We start from the raw sequence: 17,132 nt of genomic DNA, 5'->3' as shown, positions 1-17,132 counted from the left end.
ATCAGGCCATTTCAGACACCTTTTGAACATCTTAAAGCAGATTGGTGACAATTCCCTTCCAACATCTGACTGAATGTTCCATTTCCACCGCCAGGTTTGTAAAGAGAAGACAAACCCCGCAGTTTCCTCTCCCTGGCAGCTCACAGCGCAGAGCTGTCAGGAGGCAGCGTGCCCGGTACCTGATGCTGCTCATGCTGCCCGTCTCCGATCCAAGCTTGCATCGCTCCAGCTGGCTGGCTACGATTTGCCGCTCTGCCTCCAGCTCTCGCGTCAGTCTCTCAAACTGTAATTCCTGAAACAAAACCACCAAAGAGATGAATCCTATCATCTATTGGCAAAGGGGAATTCCTATCAAAGTGACATGATGGTCGACGGGAAAAATGCAATTTACCAAGATGTCAAATAGGAGAAGCAGAAGATGCTGTTGTGACACCAAACGAGGAGTGGCAGTGCGGACACACCTGACGTCACATCTCAGTCCTGGCACCTGGTGGCGGCAGGGCCTTGGGTAAGTTATTTAATCTTTCCATATGTCAGTTTCATAATCTGTAAAATGGGCTTACGACTTATTTCGTAAGTCGAAGTGAGGATTAAATGAGCCCCTGCCCATGAAAAATTAGACTGTGCTATTCTATGGCCAGTGGCCAGCACTCAGTGGATATTAACATTTCTGCCATTAAAATTGTAACATTCCATGAAATGTTGAAAGAAACAATTTTTCTATCATTTGGAGGACTGTTTATTCCCTGTTGGATTCTAGCTACCTCTCTACTAACTTGATTCTTATTATTGCTTACATATATTGAAGAGTGAAGAAAAATAACGCTTATAGTTCTGTAGGCTTTAAACTCCAGAAGAATGGCAATGATATTGATCTTATAGAACCTAATTACTACATGAACACCCTTTGAGATATTTGCTGTATCACCTTTGAAAAAACAATTAAACCAATGAAGAATGCTTCTACTACAAATCTGCCTGAAATCCACTGTTAAAGGATCAACTTTAATGAAAAAAATAAAAAAGATCCAATCAGTATGTCAAGCTGATTAGCTGTTCCAATTATAGTACTTTTTTTTTTTTACCACATTTTAATCTTTGTATTTTATTTTCCCATATACTTAAATTTTCTTAATAAATGTAATTACACCAAAGTATATATTTTCACTATAAAATTCAGGAAAAGTTTTTACAGTATCACATTTAATTTCTGTAAAATATAAATTATCTGCACCGTTAGGGTCTGGGTATGGGAAAACAAAAATGCTGGAAAATACAGAAAATATAGGTTGGTTCAGGAGAATTAAAACAGCCAACATTGCAGAGATGTGTCTTCCCATAAAAGTTGCATTGATTTTATTGGCTACCTTGGGATATTCTTCGGCGAAACCTGTAAAAAATAGGATCTGGTATGGCCTCCATACATATTAAAAATTCTCCTGGTCTATTCCACAGGAGAATTCTTTTTTGTTACCATTATTTGGGCAACCAAAGGACACTTTACAAATGAGAGCTCAACTTTTCCTTTAAGGTGCTAACACTAAGGAAGCATGTTGTTATGGGAACTCAAATCTTTATTCTCACATGTTCGGAAGGATGGCAAAAATTAGTTTGTAAGGACAAAAAAACCAAGATCTCTACCAAAATGCATTTCTGTGTACCTTAACCTCCTCTGCTTCTCCCAGCAAGTTCTACTTCTTTTTATTTACTTATTTATTAATTTAATTTTTTGGCAATTTCTTTCCACAGAAATACAGAGATTCTAGAAGATTTTCGTTTCCAGGCTTTATATTTTATCTTGCATCTGTCTATATAACACAAAACCAAGTTATACCTTTGGATTGATAACACCTGAGAAACAATATTTAAAGATCATGTAGCATTCTTCAGAAGTACATGGAAATTCATTATTTTTTTTAAGTTTATTTATTTATTTTGAGAGAGACAGAGAGCATGAGCAGGGGACAGGAAGAGAGGGAGGGAAAGAGAGAGAATCCCAGGCAGGCTCGTGCTGCCAATGCAGAGCCCGATGTGGGGATTGAACCCACAAAAACTTGAGATCATGACTTGAGCCAAAACCCAGCGTTGGACGCTTAACCGACTGAACCACCCAAAAGCCCCTACATGGAAATTCATTGCGTGAGCTGCCTGCCAAGCACAGAGTCACAATTTCTAATGATCCTCATTGTCTGTGTAGATCTGTATTTCCAACTGGCATTATTCTCCTTCTGTCTGAAAGAATTCCTTTAATGTTTCTTGGCATATGGTTCTTTTGGTGCATTCTCTCAGCTTTACGTGCCTAACAAGAGACACTATTTTGCCCTAGTTTTTGGAAGACATTCTGTCCTCGCATGTTGTTTCTGACAAAAAACTATGGCATTTGAGTATTTGTTTCACAGTGTATACAGTGTCTTTCTTCTCTGCCTCCTTTTAAGATTTTCTCTTTATCACTGGTGCCGAGCAACTTGATTATAATGCTCCTTAGCTGTAGTTTCCCTCGTGTTTCTTATGCTTGGGATTCACTGGGCTTCCTGGATCCGTGGATGTGTAGTTTCCATTAAATCTGGGAAAATTTTAGTCATTAATTCCTCAATTTTTTTTCTCTTCTCCCCACTAACACCTTTCCCTCAGTGACAATAATTAAGTATACATTAGATCATGTGGAATTGCCCCACAGCTCATGGGTTCTTTTTTTATTTTTAAAATTCTTTTCTTTCTCACTCGGTGTTTCATTTTGAGTCGTGTCCTCTGGTTGTCGAGTTAATCAATCTTTTCCTTTGCAATGTCTAATCCACCGTTAATCCCGCCAAGTGTATTTTTATCTCCGACATTGACGAATCAAACATCTCTAGAAGTTTCACTCGGGTCTCTTTTCTATCTTCCATACCTCTTTAATTTAGGAACCCAGGGAACACACATATAAAAACTGTTTTAATGTCTTGATTAGCTAATTCTAGCATCTGTGTCAGTTCCAACTGCTTGATCTTTCTCCTAAGTGCAGGCCTATTTCTGCTCCCCCTAGGGTATGGTGATTTTTATTTATTTATTTTTTACATTTTTTATCTCAATTTCTACTTTTACTTATTTTTTATTTTTTAAAATCTTTACAAATAATTCATTGTCAAGTTAGCTAACATACAGTGTATACAGTGTGCTCTTGGTTTTGGGGGTAGACTCCTGTGATTCATCACGGGGGGGGTGGCAGGGGAGAGAGGAAAATGGGTACTGAGCATTGAGGAGGGCCCTTATTAGGATGCGCACTAGGTATTGTACGTAAGGTATGGTGATCTTCTATCAAACATAAAACATTTTGACGTTTCCCCTTGTTGTGTTCTGGATATCTTCATATTCCCTACAGGTATGTTAAGGTCTGTTTTGGGGCACAATTACTTGGAGGCAATTTGATACACTTGAGTCTTGAAGTTCAGCTTTGTTAGGGGAGACACAGCAGCCTTTGGTCTAGGGCTAATTACTCCTTTACCAGGGTGGATCCTTCAAGTACTCCACGACCAACGGATTGTGGGTTTCCCAGTTGGGCTGCTCCGTGTGGACACATATTCCTGGCCCCAGGTGAGCCCCAAGGTCCTATTTCTTCCCATCCTCTCAGAGGGCTCTTTCCCTGTCCCCTGCTGGCTTTCTGACATATGCACTCTGCTCAGGTGGACCCTCTGCAGATCTCGAGGGTTCTTGTTCTGAGCAGTGATCATCCTTTTTCTACTTTGCCCCCCAATTCTAGCCACATTTACCTCCCTGGACAGCCAGCACCATCTCCCCAGTGCTGGGAGGTCTCTGGGCTCTGCCAGGGTAAGTACCCCCCCTTTTTAAAATTTTGACAGAAAGAGCAATTGGGGGAGGGGCAGAGAGAGAGGGAGAGGGAATCCCAAGCAGGCTCCGCAGTGTCAGCACAGACCCTGACGTGGTGCTCGAACTCACGAAATGTGGGATCATGACCTGAGCTGAAGTCGAGTCAGATGCTTAAGTTAGTGAGTCACCCAGGCTCCTCACGGGTCCCCCTTTCTACACTGTCATAGTTGGGGAAATTGTACACCTGCTGTATTTGTTCTGTGTCTCTTAGGAGCCACCTTTCTTCACTGCCTAAAGTTCGGAGTCCTGTAAGTTCGTGTTTCATGTTGTCTGTGATGGGCTGCTTCAGGTGGGAAGGTCTTGCTGGCCTCTATTACTCTATCTTAGCTGAAAGCTGGAAGATTTTTAACAATTTTTAAGATTTTGAAGAATTACAACTTTTGTCTATGCTTGGCTTATAAATGTGTATTTTCTGCCGTATTTCAAAACTCATAGTAAATGAGCTACTAACCAAGCAAACACATATGCTTTTACGTGTTCTCTTCAATGTTGTTCACTATTATTGTACTAAAAATAGATGGCGACATTGGGTTACTTGTTTGTTTTATTTACCTGATGACTTTTTAACTGAACTGACATTTTCTTTATTAAGGAAACAGTATCAATATGGTGCCTTTTCAAAAGGTCCACTCAATAAATGTTTACTTTGTCATGGTGTATATGAACCAAGGAAGTAATTAAGTGAATTTTCCCCTGTGCTTTGCGAAGGAGTACATAGTAAATGTCAAGGTCCTCAAGGAGCAAGGAAGTTTCCCTTTTTCATCTCCAATCCTCTGTTCTCAATAAACAATCTGTTCTCAATAAACATCTGTTAAATATATGTATCTGCACTGAGCTAAGGGCTTCTCGTGTATTGCCTTGTGTAAACATCATCACACCGCTATTTCCTAGGTTCTGTTTTTTTTTTTCCTCCTCATTTTACAAAAGTGTTAATTAAAGTGAAAGGCTTAGACTTGGCCAGGAAAGAAGTTCTTCTTTAAAAAGGAGCAAAGAGAATGAGATAAAGAATGGTGTTTAGGAGATCTGGACATAGAGAAGGGGTAATTAATTGAAGAAGCTAATTAATATTGGGTAGACTACCTCTTCCCCTTATTGTCAAGCAGTCTATTAACACAGTGGGCATGTGATGCCAATGTAAACTAGGAATTTCACTCATATTCACATTAGGACTCCTCATTTAAATAATTTTTATTTCTTTGAACTCCAGAGACCGGGTTCTGACATGTCCTCCTGCCTAGTGTTCATATTACAGTTGTTTCCTGTTTTACCCCAAACCAAGGGCCTCAAGTTCAAGTGGCCTAGCAGCATGTGTGGTATCATCTAGGACGCTGTCACAAAAATGAATGAGCTCCTAGTCCACTGGGGATACTTCAACTGCAGTGGAGGTGCAAACAGGACAGTCTCCAGTTCTAACTAGGTTTCATGCTTGAGAAGGGATAACAGACCTCTTAAAATTGAATAATTCCCTGGGTTTCTTAAAGACTTTCAGATAGAAGAGGGTTCACAACAGGAAGTTGCTAACAAGGCTTGGTGAGTAGCTAAGTAATCAACTGGAAGAATAAAACTATGTGAACATAGTCAGTGAAATTTGGAATACTGGCTGAAAGTGAATAGTGTGATTAAATTAGTTCAGTGAAGCCCAGACTAAAAGAACAGAGAAGAAGAGTGAAGAAAGATCTTTGAAGGTTTAAGATTTGAAGGGTAGAAGGAACAATAGAAGCCAGCAAAATAAATAGAAGAAGAATTAAAGGATGGCCTTCTTCTGGGCAGCGTCAGTGCAGAGGTGGTGATGTAAATCAGGCTTGAAAAAGTGATTGACAGCAAAGGCACAGGAAACAAAAGCAAAACTAGGCAAGCATAACTATACCAAACTAAAACGCTTCCTTTCCTTTCATCGGAGGAAAGAGCCAACATAGTGAGAAGGTAACCTGTAGAATGGGAGCAAATATTTAAAAGAGTTAATTTCCAAAATATGAGTTCCAGAAGGAGCTCATACAACTCAGTAGGTTAAAGAAAAAAAAAAAAGGAAAAAGTATTTGAACAGACATTTCTCCAAATGAGACCTACAAATGGCCAACAAGTCCATAAAAAGGTGCTCAATATCACTAATCAAGAAAAAACAAATCAAAATTATAATGAGATACCACCTCATACCTGTTAGAATAGTTATTATCAAAGAAAATAAAAAATAACAAGTATGGGCAAGGATGTAGAGAAGTTGGAATGGTTAGATTCATTGGTGGGAATGCAAATTGTTGCAGCCACAATGTAAAATAGTATAGAGGTCCCATAAAATATTAAAAATAGAACTACCATATGATCTAGCAATCCCACTCCTGGGTATATATCCAAAAGAACTACAATCGGGATTTAGAAGAGACATCTGCACTCTCATGTTCATTGCAGCGTTACCCACAATAGCCAACATGTGCAGACCACTTAAATGGACAACAGACAGCTGGATAAAGAAAATATGGTAGATGCCTACAATGGAATATTATTCGGCCTTAGAAAAGAATGAATTAGCACCATCTGCGACAACCTGGATGGACCTAGAAAACATGATACTAAGTGAAATAAGTCAGTGACAGAGGACAAAAAGCACCCAACTTCACTCATACGAGATGTGTGAAACAGTCAAACTTATATCATCAGAAAATAGGACGGTGGTTGCCAGAGGCTAGGGAGTGAGGGAAACAGGGAGTTGTTCAATGGGTATAAAGTTTCAGTTATATAGGAGGAACAAATTCTAGCGATCTGCTATGCAACATAGTGCCTACAGTTAACAACACAATGTTGTGCACCTAAAAACTTGTTAAGATCATATATCTCATATTAAGTGTTCTTATCACCAATAAATAAATATAGGGACACAAACTTTTGGAGGTGATGGATATTTTTATTACCTTCATTGTGGTGATGGTATTGTGGTGTAGGCATATTTCCAAACTCATCAAATAGCCAGTTTTTAATATCAATAATGCTTAAATAAAATTGTATTTCATGAGAATTAACAATGGGATGTGGATTAAAGAAGACATTCTTTGATAAAGAAAGTTTGAAGAAAAAGCTAAGTAGTGTTAGAAAACCTAAATCTCCCCACTATGTGTAAATTATCTTGTTTTAGAGATAAAACCTTATAAAAGTAACATATATGATACCACAGTTCATTAAAATTTACTAAGAGCTAAATCTAAATGATATTCATTCCTAGAATAGCATGTCGTTAAGTCACATAACACATTAGTATTGTAAGAAAAATTACCAGATAGTTTATAGCTTTTTCCTAAAGAGACTAAATTAATAATTAATTAATAATTAATTCCACTTAATTAAATTGTGTTTATTAAAGGTTTTTAAGAGGATAAAGGCATATAAAGCCTCTTGAAGGGGCTTAGCTAACTCAATGTGAAAACTGAAATCAGAAAACATACTCACAGTTTTATTAATTCCTTCAATAAATATTTTACTTAACATTGTGCCATTATATCAATTGGGACTATACTAACTAGATTCAAGGAAGTGGAAAATTTGAGGGGCGCCTGGGTGGCTCTGTTGGTTAAGCGTCCAACTTCGTCTTGGGCCATAATCTCCTAGTTGTGGATTTGAGCCCTGTGTCTAACTGACAGCTCAGAACCTGGAGCCTGCTTCAGATTCTGTGTCTCCCTCTCTCTCACTTTCTGCCCTTTTCCCACCTGTGTTCTCTCTCTCTCTCTCTGCCTTTCTCTCTCTTTCTCACTCTCTCAAAATTAAATTTTAAGGAAGTAGAAAACGTTGGACTGCAGAGTGAATTCAGCAAATAATGACTTGCCATGGTTTTACTAATATGAGAAGATGGAATAGAGAATGGGCAGAAGTGGAGAATGAACAAGATGGATGAGCTTCTAGGCAGGGGAAGGTATTTCCTACAGAGCAGATCTGATTGCTAGAATCCAATGACTTAAGATTCTAACTGACTACGCCAATCGTATGAAGTGGGAAGGCGGGCCCAGAACAATTCTGAGACTGTTTGTGTGGACTCCACATCCTCAGGCATTGAGACTTTTTTGTCAACCTCTTCTCTTCTCTTATAGGAGTAAAGAAGAGTGAGGACCAGCACCTACCAAGACACAAAATGGCAGTCCTGCACAGTCTTATGTTCCAACATAACAGTGGTAGGCATGAAGGTGAGGAGCAGAAAGGGGATGGAATTTGATAGGTTTGACCATGGTAGTGAAGGCTCCCAGATTCTCCTAAGTGAGTCCTGTTAGGTCAACATAGATGGGAATAGAAAACCAATTAATGAGCAACAGGTCTATTTTCCCTTAATGGGCAGGTGTTTTAATCTCCACTTTAAGAGTCAATAATGCTGTAATTTGGGATCCAATAATAACCAGTTTATAATTTTGCTCTTATACTTGATTATGATTATTTCTTAAGGAAGCGATGAGGTCCTAAGTTACCATTTTATCTTGTGGGTAAAACTCCAGGTATATAACTGGTACAAGGTAAATACTGAATGAATGACCCAAGACCCTGGTATCAAGCTTCTTGGAATGAAATTGCCAAATGGTTTGCTACAAAGTGATTTTTTCCAAAGAAGGTGTTTCGTGATCACAAGTGAATGTGAGAAAACTTTCACAGGACTTCAAAAATATCAGCAGTTCTATGAAATGTATTCATCATAGTGCTACTCTCAGAATTCAGTCGGTTTGTCAATTATAATAAACTTGTGCGATCCTTACTTAAAAGAGCTGTTAAAGGTTTATCGAGGTGATGTTTCTTGTTTAAATTTTCTTTGTTTTACTTTTTTCCTTCTATTCAGTGTCTCTTTGATTTTACACATTACATATATATATTACATATTTATTTACATATTTTATATAATTATATATGTATTATATATAATATATGTAATTATACATATAAAATAAAAATTAAAATATATAAAATTGTATATAAAAAAGATAATCTAATTGTCATCTATATTTCTAATTCTATAATGGAAAATAACTGTCATTGCTGTTTTTAAATCAAGCTAAATATGTACAAATTGAAGCAGGTAAAATATTTGTCACGTTTGAAAAATAGCAGCAATTCTACCTTCTCATTTTCTCTTCTTTAGAGTCAAGTGCTTTTAACTCCTTTCCTGATTTCTATATCCATATCTCCATTAACTTTGAAATATTATTATTCCTTAAATTTTTGGTTATAGGCATCACTAATTGATTTCCCACGGTAGAAATCATTCCCCCCCCTCCATTTCCTCTATTTCCTCCTCCGCCATCATGCTCTGACACTTTGCCCATCTTCCCCCATCTTCTCTACATATCTAAACTTTGATGTTCAGTAGAACAATATAAAATGCACAGGATTCATACCATGGCTGCCTTAACACCAATATATGACATTTTGTTTTCTCTAGATGAATGGCTTTTTTGTTACTGTTTTCATGTACTTACCATGAATCCAATCCCAAACTTCCCCTGATTGACATCCACTACTCTCAATAAATCCAACACAGGAAATAATATATCAGTTCTATTCATTGAAAAAATCTCTTCTGGTGTCTTCCAGCCTGCTCTAATCTGGCCTCTTTACACAGCTGTCATCCTGGACCCTCCCTTCATCTCCACACTGGGAATCCCCTTTGGCCTTCTCTTTGGGTTACCTCTTTCTAGAACCTGCTGATTCATTTTCCTACTTTATTTCCTTTTCTGGGAGAAAAATTGTCTTTCCATAGAGAAAGAGAGTGGGAGGCAGTTTTTTGAGATCTTGCATATCTGATATGTTTTTATTCTACTCTCAAACTTAGTTCTAAAACTAGTCATAGAAGTAGAGAATTCAAGGTTGAAAATAATTTTCCCTTAGAATTTTGAGCTAGCACTTCATTATCTCCTGCCTTCCACTGTGGCTGTTGAAAAGTGTGAAACGTTCTAAATTTTTATTATTTTTTGTGTGAAATCTGCTTTTACTTCTTCCCAGAAGACTGGTATTTTTTCTTGGTCCCTAGTGTTCTAAAATTCTATTGTGATATGTCTTGATATGGATCTATTTTGAGGCATTTTCAGGACCTTTAGTGGGACCTTTCCATACAGAAACTTACAATGTTCAGTTCTAGGCAATTCTATAACTCTACTGAAAAATCTTTCATGCTTTTGTCCCTTGAAAAACTTTTTTTCTTGGGGTGCCTGGGTGGCTCAGTCCAACTTCAGCTCAGGTCATATCAACATGGCTCGTGAGTTCGAGTTCCACATTGGACTCTGCTGACAGTGAGGAGCCTAGAGGCTGTTTCGGATCCTGTGTCTCCCTTTCTCTGCCCCTTCCCTGTTCTCACTCTCTCTGTCTCTCAAAAATTAATAAGCATAAAAATTCACTTTTTTTCTTGTTGCTGTTTTTGGTTTTTTTTAACTCTTCAGATGTAAGATCTTTATCAGTTGACTAAGTTTCTTATTTAAATCTATTTCTTTTCTAGTTTTCCGTCTTTTTATGTTTTGCTTTTACTTTCTGGGAAGTTTCCTCAATTTAATCATCATCAGCATCAATATGTTATTGTACTTTAAATTTCTAAGATCTCAGTTTTGTTCCCTGAATATTTCTTTTAATTATCAACCAATATTTATTTTATGTGAAATCATCTCTCTCCATGATGTTAATGTTATGTTTTCTTCTTTTTGCATACTTCCTATTTTATAATGATTTTCAGTTTGTTTGAGAACCTTTCCTTCATGTTCTAGGCTTTTGAACATATCAGGTTCCTGGGCAGGCTTCTTCTGTTTGAGAGGGGGGTTCAGATAGTTGATCAGACCCTTGGTAAAATGAGCCGGTTAGCTGGGCTCTTCCAGGAGAATCCCTGGCTGTATCCATGCAGATCTACCAAAGATGGCACTCTCAAGCTCCATCTTTAGTATAACGCATGTTGCTGGCCAGTTCAGAAAACTGTCTAAGGGTAGAGGCTGGGGGCAGGGTGAAGGGAGAGGGGCTCAAAATTCAGTAAGTAAAATTTCACTTACTCTCACGGTCAACTTTCAATATCCATTTTATCTCTCTTCCTTGTGCTCCTCAGTTAAGAGATTCTAATTTCATCCCCTCCAGATATTACATCTCTAGTTTTTGCCAGTGTGGGGAGAGGAATAATCATCTTGTGTGTGGTAGGGTCAGGGAATTGGGGGTCAACTGTTTGTAGAGCTACACCTCATGCCCCATCTCTCCGTTCTTACAAACCTTTGCAAGACTCTCCTTATCTATCACTTAGCCTCTGTTTTTACTTCTCCTACTGCATAGAACTCATTTTCTTAGATAGGATAAGTTATTTACCACTTTGTCTATGAACCATATTTAATCAGTTCTAAGACTGATCAGTTCTAAGACTGTTCACAGTTTAATGCTTCTGGGTTTATTCTCTCTTAAATTGTGATGACTTCCATCTGACAGTGCATTATAGTTTGATAAGAAGCACTGTGGCTTTCTTCGTGGTATGTGAAGTAATTCTGAGTTTACGGTCACTCAACCTTGGTGAAATATAGTTCTTTAGTTAATGATTATCTAAGTTTATGGGGTTATCCCTTTGAAAAAGTCCATTTTGGCAACGGAGCAGATATTAATGCAAAAGTTCCATTTACCTTCTTTTCTTGAAGGTCAGTTCCTTTTCTAAGAGAAATTAGAAACCTCAGAGCGAAGGAGTACAAACCAGAGTATGAGTGAATCTCAACTGTTCCTGGCCTTTGTACCTACCATCTACGGGGCACCTGGAGAAAGATTATTCTAAGTTATACTGGCCAGCCCTCCTACCCACCCCCAAGCATAACCATCTCCCACACCAGGTTCTATAGACCTGGTAACTCAGAAGCATTAATGCTAACACAATCACGCTGTTTCTACATAAAATGAGAGAATGCAAGATCGCTGCATCTCTTCAGGCCCGAGGATGCAGTGATTTCCAGGACTCTATTTCTAGCTTGTGTCCTTTTTCAAGAAGGATGAAAGATGAATTTTCCACTGCGTAGATGAGGTTTTGCTTCCTAGTGTCCCTCATCCCTGAATCCATCAAAGATTAATACCATCAGATAATCTTAGGTGACCTTTCCCCTGCCACATCACTTTTCATTTCTATTTCACATGAATGAGTTGACTTCATAGCCACAAACTCCTGGCAATGTTAATTTCATCCCACTGACATGTTCTGAAGCCAAATCGAAGGAAAGGTGGTACAAATGACAAGGTAATGATAGGAAGCCTACAGCAAAGTGTCCAACGAATCTGGAAAAAACAAAGCCATGATGTCAGGATGGAATGGAACAAATCACTGTCAACTGTAAAGCTGTGTAGGCCTCACTGATGAGTCAAAAACTATGGCAAAGAGCTGTCCGCAAAAGTTTACAAATCTGACAGATTAATGTTTTAAACAACCACAATGTCATTCTGGGTCACCTAGCAAGACAGCAGATGACAGGAATCAGCACCCTGAAGCAGAATCATAGGCACCTTTCCAGAATGGTTTTGATAAAATAAAAATATGAAGAAGCGCCTCTTTCTGATCGACTCCTTCGATCTGGAGAATGCTATGTACTTTGTTCTGACATTTTACCAAATGTTTTGTTATCTAAATAAAGCATGTTTACCACAGTTTACTTAATTCATCTAAATGACAGGACTTCATGAAAGAAAGAAGGCCACAGTTCTTGGTAGTTTAAAATGATGTAAAAATGCACTAGGTTTCATTAAAAAATTTAGTGCTATTATTATATTGGTGACTCTTAACTATATCATAATAGTTTCTAGAACATGTTTTTCCATTTTATTTATTTTAGAGAGAGCATGTGAGCAAGGAAGAGAGAGAGAATCTCAAGCAGGCTCCAAGCTCAGCATGAAGTCTGATGCAGGGCTTGATCCCTGACCCTGGGATCATGACCTGAGCCAAAATCAAGACTTGGACACTCAATCAACTGAGCCAGCCTGATGCCCCTCTTTTTTTTTTTCTTCCACTTTTATTTATAGAACTTTGAAAATACCTAATACATAACTCAGAACTACAGACTAAAAATTTATAGGTAATGGGGCCCTGCCATGTATATTTCAAAAAGCTCCTACTAGTGATTTTTATGTCCATATCTGCTTGGAAATGACTATTTATTCTATTTATTATAGTAGCACATAATAATGGTAATCAAGATTTTAAGTATTTGCTTACCATATATCATACTCTTATTAAGTGCTTTACATGCATTAATTATTCATTCCTCACACTGATCCAAGAAGGTATTTTATTGTCTGACACATCTCAAACTTAAAAACGTTAGGAGCTTCCCCAGAGATCAGGTGGGGGTAGAATTCAAAGTCCAGCTCTAACTGTTCAGAATTCCACTGCCTCAAAAATCTCAGGTTATTTGTTCCCACTGTTTTAATGGAAGCTATAGAATCAAGAACAATACAGCCAAAACAACAATACAAAGTTCCTTATTGAGGAATGACTACAGCTTACCATTTCAAGCTCTCTTCTTAGTTTTCCTTGTCTTCTTAGAAATAAAATATTGGAACTATATGTCCAACTACTGGGAGAATTATTCTCATTGTTGTGTTCAAGGTCACACTTCAATGGAAATATTTCTTTCTAATAATGATCCTTAACTTGTAAGAGTGCCACTGTGAAACTCATATATGCCCTGTGAGGGCAATGATGATGGTAAGAAGTTATGCTCCAATATCTTTACGTATGTTTACACCACAGTGGAGAAAGCAGCCCTCCAGTATTTAAAGGGTAAAAGAGGAAATACCAAAACACTAGGCTCAGCCAAGATCAATGGCTTGCATCTCCTCCAGTGGATTTTGCATGTGCTGGTTCTATGTCCACTGCTCCAAATATCCATTTCTTCTTCTCCACCCTTCCGCTGTTCCTTGTGTTTAAGAAAGATGCTTTTGCCTTTCAGTTTTATGGTGTTGAATCTCAACATTAATTCACTTAACTACCATCTATCTGTTCTGTACGAGTACATTGCCGGCCTCACCCTTACTCCCTACGGATGACAAGAAATGACCACCGTTCTCATAGTACAACAATGCTTTATTGAATTAATGTAATTACATGCTTGTCTTCTGTATTAGCACATACGTGTTTTGATGGCAGGGGACATAACTTTACATTAACATCTTCTTCTCACCCAAAATATAGCACATGCAATAAATGATGAATGGATGGATGGATGGGTGGATGGATGGATGATTTAAAGTCTGACCTCAAAAAATAATGTTTGGGACAATATGAGAAAGGGTGCTATAGTGTGCATGCATAGAGCAAACTCATGAAGGCATCTGAAGAAATGTAAAAGATGGGGTTAAATTACTTTTGTGGCATTTCCAATGCAAAATTTCTATGATATCTTTCCACGAATTGTGCTTGCTCTTCCCCCCCCCGCAATATTGTATGTCTTTTGTATAACTAGCTTGAATTACTGAATAATTATAGTAATAATTTTATTTAGAATAGAAATATTTGAGTGACAAAAGGCCAATATTTATCCTTTCTCTCAATGCTTTGTTGAAATCAAAATAGCTAACTATTCATACGAGTGGAATAATTATATATGCTCTCATCACCATATGCCACCGGTATTTTAACCTATTGCTAGCACTTTACTTTGTTGGCTTTTCCTTTCTTCCTGAAACTAATTCTTCTTGTGGTTTTCAGTACACCTCTCCTTGCTTTCCTTCCCACCTTGCTTGCTGCCCTTCTTCTCTGTGGATGCCTCCTACTCTCTTAAAGCTACTATTTTCATTGAGATTCTTCTAAATTTCTTTTTTTTAGATTTTCTCTAAGTAATTTCATGAATCCTCATAGCGCCAATAACCAATAATGGTGTGTACACAACTGTCCAGTGATATTCACTCTGGAAAACCCACAGGCTCATGTCCAAAACTGACATCACAGACAACCTGCAAACGTGTTCTCACTCTGTTGTTTTCCTATCTCAGTCAGTGGTACCATCATTTACCAAATTACTTAGTCCCTAGATTTGTTTATGATTCTGGACTTTATTCTCTCCAGATATACACAATCAGTCATTAAATACCACTGTGATACTGTGATTTATATTACAAAACACATTTGCTCTTCAGCAAACCATTTCTGTCACATAGCTCCTAAAACCCTTGAAATTACCTGGGTGATAAGAATGACAAAGATGTCTTTTGTTATGTTAATGAAATGACTTTTGGACCACTCCAAAAGATGGGAGTTGGTGGCCAGGAGAACCAACAATGTAATTTGGGTGTTGGACTTTCAATCCCATACCCCCAGGGCCTCCAGAAAGGGGAGAGGGACTAAGTATTGAGTTTAATCATCAACGGTTAATGATTTAATCAACCATGTCTACATAATGGAGTCGCCATAAAAAACCCAAAATCATGAGGTTCAAAGAGCTTCCAGATTGAGGAACACATGGATATTTAGGGAGAGTGGTTCTCAGAAAGAACATGGAGCTCTGAGCTCCCTCCCCATTTCATGTCCCATGCTTCTCTTCTAGCTGGCTGTTCATGAGTTCTATCCTTTTTTTTTTTTTTTTTAATATTTTTATTTATTTCTAGGAGAGAGAGAGAGACAGCATGAGCAGGAGAGGGTCAGAGAGAGAGGGAGTCACAGACTGAAACAGGTTCCAGGCTCTGACTGGCAGTCAGCACAGAGCCCGACGCGGGGCTCGAACCCACGAACTGCGAGATCATGACCTAAGCGAAAGTCGGACGCATCTGTCCTTTTATAATAAACCAATAATCTACTAAGTAAATGCTTCTCTGTGTTCTAGGAGCAGCTCTAGGGAACTAATTGAACCCAAGCTATAGCTGATTGGTTGGCTGGAAGCACAGGTGACAACCTGGATTTGTCATTGGCATATGAAGTGTATGTGCGGCAGGGGGGAGGGACAAGACTGTAGGACTGAATCCTTAACTTGTGGGATTTGATGCTATCTCCAGGGAGATTGTAGGACACCCAGGTGGTCTCAGGTAATTTCTTGGTGTGATGGGACAGCCCACATTGGATATGAGAGCAAGGCTGTGGCTACCAATTCCACCTCTCCAATCTGTCCACTGTCTCCACTGCCACCACTCCAATTCTACCCAAAGATATCTCTGGCCTCGAGAACTAAACTCATATTTCTAATTAGAGTGTCTACCCCTGTTCATACCTGCTTTCAGTCTGTACTCCACAATATAGTCAAAAATAATCCTGAAATATTAAAAAATGTGGTTCTGTTATTCATCTACTTAGAGCCTTTCAGTGACTCCTTTCTTACTAAGAATGAAATTAATAGTTCTTAACATTTAACCCTTCAATGGCTCAATACTGTAACATGAAGAGAAATACTTATTACCATAAGAATCATGATATCTACATTAAGTCTTGATATTAATTTGAGGACTGAATATGTTGAAATAATCTGACTGGTGGTCTCCATACTTTTTTTTGTTTGTTTGTTTACACGAACATAGGCTTTTGCAAGTTAATATAGTATTACTAATTTGAAATTATATGGGGCGCTTGGGTGGCTTAGTCGGTTAAGGGTCCGACTTTCACTTAGGTCATGATCTCGCGGTTCGTGGGTTCGAGCCCCGCGTCGGACTCTGTGCTGACTGCCAGCTCAGAGCCTGGAGCCTGTTTCAGAGTCTGTGACTCCCTCTCTCTCTGACCCTCCCCTGCTCATGCTGTCTCCCTCTCTCTCCTAGAAATAAATAAAACATTAAAAAAAATTAAAAAAAATTATAGATATAACCTAAAATAATTAAAACTTAATCCTCTCTCATTTTCCTCCAAGCTTTACTGTAGTTTAATTACAATTTAACAATTTGTGTTAATACAAATTAGCATACTAGTTACTAGTAACAAGTAACCTAGTTACACCCAAGTTCAAAGATATTATCCCTTTGCTTGGCCACCAAGAAAAAAAAAGAATATAATACTTTTAATACTTTTCAGAGCGAGAAAGAACACTTTTCTGATTCTGAGAAAAGATTCAGGAGATACTCACTTTCTACATGTTTTTATTTATTTTTGAGAGAGAGAGTGTGCAAGCAGGGGTGGGACAGAGAGAGAGGGAGACAGAGGATCCGAAGTGGTCTCTGTGCTGACAGCAGAGATGCAGGGCTTGTACTCCCAAACTGTGAGATCATGACCTGAGCCAAAGTCAGATGCTTAACCAACTGAGCCACCACCAGGTGCCCCAGCAAATATTTGCTTCCTATTGACCTAGACTCCAAAGTTCTCTTGCCTAACTGTAAAATTTACATTTAAAAAATCCTCA

At 38.2% G+C, this 17,132-nt stretch overlaps 1 protein-coding gene across 1 annotated transcript in view; it reads right to left on the bottom strand.

The window, feature by feature from the left end:
• Nucleotides 1-17,132, bottom strand: part of CTNND2 (catenin delta 2) — a 935,777-nt gene that overhangs the window by 586,368 nt on the left and 332,277 nt on the right. The window contains exon 3 of the mRNA XM_039250112.1: nucleotides 180-292. Coding sequence (XP_039106043.1) covers nucleotides 180-292 — 113 coding nt within the window. The remainder of the gene's footprint in view (nucleotides 1-179; nucleotides 293-17,132) is intronic.

Source organism: Hyaena hyaena, unplaced genomic scaffold (assembly GCF_003009895.1).
Source record: "Hyaena hyaena isolate Hyena2069 unplaced genomic scaffold, ASM300989v1 scaffold_360, whole genome shotgun sequence".
Taxonomy (NCBI): domain Eukaryota; kingdom Metazoa; phylum Chordata; class Mammalia; order Carnivora; family Hyaenidae; genus Hyaena; species Hyaena hyaena.
The sequence above is the reverse complement of the archived record's forward strand: the minus strand, read 5'-3'. Positions and strand labels throughout refer to the sequence as shown.